The 6,000-nt window shown below is 39.2% G+C and overlaps 1 protein-coding gene across 1 annotated transcript; it reads left to right on the forward strand.

The window, feature by feature from the left end:
* Positions 1-3,093: 3,093 nt before the first annotated feature.
* Positions 3,094-5,594, forward strand: LOC116134638 (mitogen-activated protein kinase kinase kinase 1-like). The gene is made up of 4 exons (XM_031420316.1): positions 3,094-3,413; positions 3,494-3,553; positions 4,840-4,950; positions 5,381-5,594. The coding sequence occupies exons 2-4, from the start codon at positions 3,503-3,505 to the stop codon at positions 5,591-5,593; spliced, it is 375 nt and encodes a 124-aa protein (XP_031276176.1). The 5' UTR covers positions 3,094-3,413; positions 3,494-3,502; the 3' UTR covers position 5,594.
* The last annotated feature ends 406 nt before the right edge of the window (positions 5,595-6,000 follow it).

Consider the following 6,000-nt stretch of genomic DNA (forward strand, 5'->3'; position numbering starts at 1 on the left):
GATCATTCAGCCTAGCACCAGCCCTTTTGCCAGCCCAGTGTTATTAGTCAAGAAAGAGGATGCGAGTTGGAGGTTTTGTGTTGATTATAGGGCACTCAATGAGATAACTATCCCTGATAAGTTTCCCATACCCACTATCGAAGAGCTATTGGATAAACTAGCTAGGACGGTTTTCTTTTCAAGCTAGATTTACGATCTGGATACCACCAGATTCGATTGAAGGAGGAAAATATTCACAAAACCGCTTTCCGAACTCATGACAATCACTATGAGTTCCTAGTCATGCCATTTGGCCCGACTAATGCACCATCAACTTTTCAAGCCCTAATGAATGCTATTTTTAAGCGTGTTTTGAGAAAATTTGTGTTGGTCTCCTTTGATGATATTTTGATGTACAATCCTAATCTAGATTCCCATGTGATACATCTCAAACAAGCCCTTAAGATTCTACAAGACAACGAACTGGTAATGAACAAGAAGAAGTGCATGTTTGGTCAGAAGAAACTGGAGTATTTAGGCCATTTAATTTCAGCTCAAGGAGTGGAAGCAAACCCACAAAAGATTGAGGCAATGGTTAATTGGCATGTTCCAACCAATGTGAAGGGTCTACGGGGATTTTTAGGGCTTACGGGGTATTATAGGAGATTTGTCAAAGAGTATGGCAGTATTGCACAACCACTTACTGATTTGCTTAAAAAAGATTCATTTAGAAGGAATGAGGGAGCACAAATGGCCTTTGATAGACTCAAGGAAGCTATGACTTCAATTCCAGTCCTAATAGTTCCAAATTTTGCACTTCCCTTTGAAGTGCAAACTGATGCTTCAGGACACGGTATGGGCGCAGTTCTGGTCCAGCAGTCGAGACCCATAGCCTACCTAAGCAAAGCATTTTCACCACAAGCAAAACAGAAATCAGTATATGAACGTGAACTGATGGCAATTGTTTTTGCGGAGCATAAGTGGAGCCCGTATCTATTAGGCAAACGATTCGTCATCAAAATTGACCAAAGGAGTCTGGAATTTCTCACTGACCAGTGAATTAAAACTCCTGAACAACAAAAGTGGTTGTCCAAACTAATGGGGTTCTCCTTCGATATTCACTATTGGCCGAGAAATACAAACAAGGTGGTTGATGCCTTGTCAAGAAGAGTGGAGGGATTAGATTTGAACACCATTCCAGTAGTACAATTTACAGAATATGAAGATTTAGCCAGTGAAACACAAGAAAATCCCAAGTTGCAACCTATCATTCAAGACCTTCTCTTTGACCCTAACAACCGGCCACACTACAGACTTCGGCAGGGGTGTCTATTGTACAAAAACAGAATTGTTTTACCAAAAGGTTCCAGATTCATAGCTAAACTCTTGGCAGAATTCCATTCCAGCCCAGGTGGAGGTTATTCGAGGTTTTTCAGGACTTACAAACGGGTGGCAAACGTTGCTTATTAGGAAGGGATCAGGCAAGATGTTCAAGATTTTGTGAAAGCCTGCACTATTTGCCAACTCAATAAGTATTCAGCCCCCAAGCCGGCCAGGCTTTTACAACCTTTACCTATACCTGATCAAGTCTTTGACAACTTGACGATGGATTTCATTGGAGGTTTACCAAGAGCCAAGGGTTTATATAGTATCCTAGTGGTGGTTGATCGGCTCACCAAATACGGACACTTTATCCTCTTGTCTCACCCTTTTAGTGCGAAGGAGGTTGCTACGGTATTCATGAAGGAAATTGTTAAACTCCATGGTTTTCCCAAGTCCATAGTTTCGGACTGAGATTGACTCTTCATGAGCCAATTTTGGCAAGAAATCTTCAGAGCAACGGGGACTTCTCTCAAGTTCAGTTCCGCATACCACCCACAAACGGATGGCCAAACAGAAGTGGTCAATTAGTGTTTAGAGGCATATTTGAGATGTTTCTGCAGTTCCCAACCTAAACAGTGGCCAAATTGGCTCTCTTAGGCAGAATTTTGGTACAACACAACGTACCATCGGTCCACTAAAATGACACCCTTCAAGGCCCTATATGGCAGGGACCCACCACTCCTTCTCAAGCTTACGAAGCTGCTCAAGGACACATGAAGGAGCAGGCTGATAAACATCGTAGAGATATCAGCTTCTCCCCGGGAGATTATGTATACCTCCAACTTCAGCGCTATAGGTTCAGATCGTTAACCAGGAAACTGAATGAGAGACTCAACCTTAGGTTTTATAGGCCTTTTGAGGTGGTGGAAAGAATTGGTCTGACAGCTTACAAACTGGCTCTACCCTCCACTGCTCGTATTCATCCAGTGCTCCATGTGTCCCAGCACAAACGCAACCTACACAACTCCGTTCCAGTTCAACCACTTCCCACTTTTCTCATCGAAAATATGGAACTCCAGGTTCACCCACAATCAGTTCTGGCGGTGCAGTCCCTACTCAATGGTACCAAAGAGGTCCTCATTCAATGGAAGGACCTGCCCTCCTTTGAAGCCACATGGGAGTCGTTCGACGTCATCAACACACAATTCCCTCAATTTCACCTAGAGGCTATTGATAGACCACCACCCGTTAATATGGTCTATAAGTCGAGGGGTCGTAAAAGATCACTAAGGGGTAATGAGTGTGAGTGAGAGTTAGTTACGGGATTATACATGCAAGTGGCTAGATAGAATAAAGTTTGTTTAGAGTAAGGTTAGATTAGTAAGTATATGGGTATAAATAGCTAGAGAGTGGTAAGGGAGGGATCAACTAAATTCTAATAGGTGATTAAAGAAGGCTCCCAGCTCCTCGAATTGCTGGGGATCGATCTGTGGGTTGCTCTTTCTTGAGTTGCCATTTCTTTCAATATATTAATATCATTCAGTTTTATCAGATTGTGTGTCACTTTCTTTTCTGCTCTTGTGTGTTGCGGTTGGGTTGGATTAATTCGACAGGTGGTTCCATCAGACACACGAGCATAAACTAATCCCCACAGGTGGAATAGTCCAAGCATTCCTAGCCTAGCAAGGGGAAAAAGAAGTTTTACCAAAGAATATTGAAATTTTAGAACTCATTCATAGCACTTCTTAGATTTTAAATCAAGTTTCTGTGAATTNTGTGTGTTACTTTCATTTCTGCTCTTGTGTTTTGTGGTTGGATTGAGTTAATTGAACAGGTGGTTCCATCATAAACTAAGCAAAAGTAAGCCTTAGTTCCAATTACATTGCATTAACTTCATAGACGCTTTTGCACTGTAATCCTTCTGATAAGTAATATCATTGTGTTTGTTGGAACTTGAAAATGGCAATTTAGATTTCTTTATTATAGTCCTCTATTTGCTAGTGTAGCTTCTTTTAAGACTTGTCTTTCTTTATTCAAGGGATATAAAATGTGCCAATATATTGGTGGATGCAAGTGGATCTGTAAAACTTGCAGATTTCGGACTGGCAAAGGTAGGTTTCTTTCGCAACTAAACTCTTGTTTATAAAATTCTTAACTGCAACGCTTCTTAATGTACCTTTGATCTTTCCAGGCAACTAAAATGAATGACGTTAAATCCTGCAAAGGGACTCCATTCTGGATGGCCCCTGAGGTTTGCCTCTTCTCTTGTTGTCTAATTTATATCTCCAAAATATAATAGTGTCCACCATATCTTAAATTGGAAGTGTAACTGAATGACTTGTTTAGTGTTGATTGTTGTCTTATACTCAATGGCTGTAAGTTTTGAATCGAGTTCTTACTGGCATATGTATTTTTTGAATTGACATGTTTGGTTTAAAGTATATTCTTCCTCTTTTTCCTTCAATTTATTTTCTTTATATATCTAGTTTTAAGGACTGTATGTCGAAAATTCTACTTTCTTGCTTTTTAATTTTGAATATTTTTACCTTCCTTTTTATCTCTATCTCAAATGCAAGATATGTCTCCTCTGCTCATCCATCTACATCGGGAAGGGTAATTAGGTAAAGTTGTATGTTTTTGGATCTATTCTAGCTCAGGGCTGGTAAAGGTATGTGTAACCTGGCAAGGACAATGGATAACACTAGAGATGGGAGTGACTAGTAGATGGGAGGCTACTGATCTTGATTAGGGAAGAACCTATTAAGGGGCGAGTAGGGGTTGGTGATCCCACTAAAAAACAAAATTCATTAATTTTTGCTTAGTTTTCTGTTCTGATTAAGCTGTATATGTGTAATGTTTCTAGATTTGACCCCGCTCACTTTTTCTATATGTATATTAAAATTAGTTACCTCCCCACTCACTTAGTTTTCCTAGAATTACATTAAATTATTTAACTTGCCCTCTATAACAATAATTCCCATGTTCCTCCTTGATTTTGAAGGTGCATAGAGATGTTTATGACTGTTTGGAAGGCTAGGAGGCATTTTTTTGCTGTTTTAGGAATCGTTCATTTTGGGAACATGCAAATCAATTTCAGACTATGGTATCAAGTTGTTGGAGTTGTAGATGAGAGAGATTGGAGAAATCTAGAAGAATAGGAAATGGGGAAACTTGTAAGAAACAAAAGTCATTATTCAAAATACATTCATCGTGTCCTTTATTGATCAAAATAATGTATGGACCTTTATATAGGCTTAAACCATACAAAAAGAACACCCCAAAACTCTGTTTATGCTGTGCAGAGACAACTAATTTAAGTAGTTATATACTGATTAAACAACCATAAAAACATATATGAAAACTAGATCAAGATCAGCCCAAAAGCTTTTGTTGTATAAGTTTTCACACTTTTAACTGTTTATTTATATTATAGTTTGTGACCATACTTAATGGTTTGTCTTTTCATTCTATCTGGGAATGATTAGCCATACATCCTTCCAAGGCATTTCAGGTTAACAAAATAATTGTGCAATTTAGGTTGTGAACTTAAAGAACCGTGGGTATGGACTAGCAGCTGATATATGGAGCCTCGGATCCACGGTGCTGGAGATGTTAACCCGTCAACCTCCATACTCCAACTTGGAAGGCGTATGTATTCAGTTTTACTATGTGTTCAAATTGATTTTTACTTTTACATGACTTTCCCTGTTTTATGTGATGTGGTTTGTTTATATTAACATATTATGATTTTTGAAAGATAGTACCGAACTTGAGCATATGTTATTTCCTAAAACACCCAGCTTGTCTGGCTTGCAGTCTAGGTTTCTGTCAAAAGTTAGTTGTTTCGATTTTATTTCATAAAAAGCAGGTCAAGGATAACTCTGAGTGATATTATATGTATGGATTATCCTTGTCCAATATGATAAACTGCCACCGTGCCCTTGCTTTGCAAAAACCTTAATTTTACTACCTTTTCCCCTAGGAACACTAAGTTGTTCTTAGAAGTTGATAGGTTGTTACCCATTCAGAAATTGGATTTTGTGTTTTGGTGATGATATGTTTTTGTATGGGTTGACAGATGCAAGCGTTATTTAGGATAGGCAGGGGTGTACCCCCTGAAGTACCTATCTCACTATCCAAAGATGCCCGAGATTTTATCCTAAAATGCTTACAAGTTAACCCAAATGAGCGCCCTACTGCTGCACAATTATTGGACCATCCATTTTTGAAGAGGCCACTGCAAACTTCCCGGGGTCCTGCTTCTCCTCATTATAACAGCAGGCAGTCTTGAAAGCTTTTGATCAACCTTTGGTGTACAGAAGGAGGTAATCTAGCACCACGAACTTGTATTGTGAACACATATAGAGTTGTAGGTTTGACATCTTGTTATGATAATTGGTTATGGACATAGTCAAGTAGTCAAAATATCTGTGAGTACTTATATGGGCGTGTAACTCTCCAGTTCTTGTGACATTAATGTGCTTTTTTGAGGAAAATTATGCGTCAACATGGTTATTGTTTCAGTTGGCTACATTTAAGGTTCCATATTTTGAATTTGCAGTTGCATCCTTTGTGCATAGGTGTGACAAGGCCTGTTGCCAGTACTTTGAAAGCTCTTGAGAGTATTTTATGCTGCACAGGTGACAGAAGCGAGGCATGTTTTAGCTGTTACATCTACCTGTTGGCAAATTTTTGGTG

The sequence above is a fragment of the Pistacia vera genome, unplaced genomic scaffold (assembly GCF_008641045.1).
Source record: "Pistacia vera cultivar Batoury unplaced genomic scaffold, PisVer_v2 Contig29, whole genome shotgun sequence".
NCBI lineage: Eukaryota > Viridiplantae > Streptophyta > Magnoliopsida > Sapindales > Anacardiaceae > Pistacia > Pistacia vera.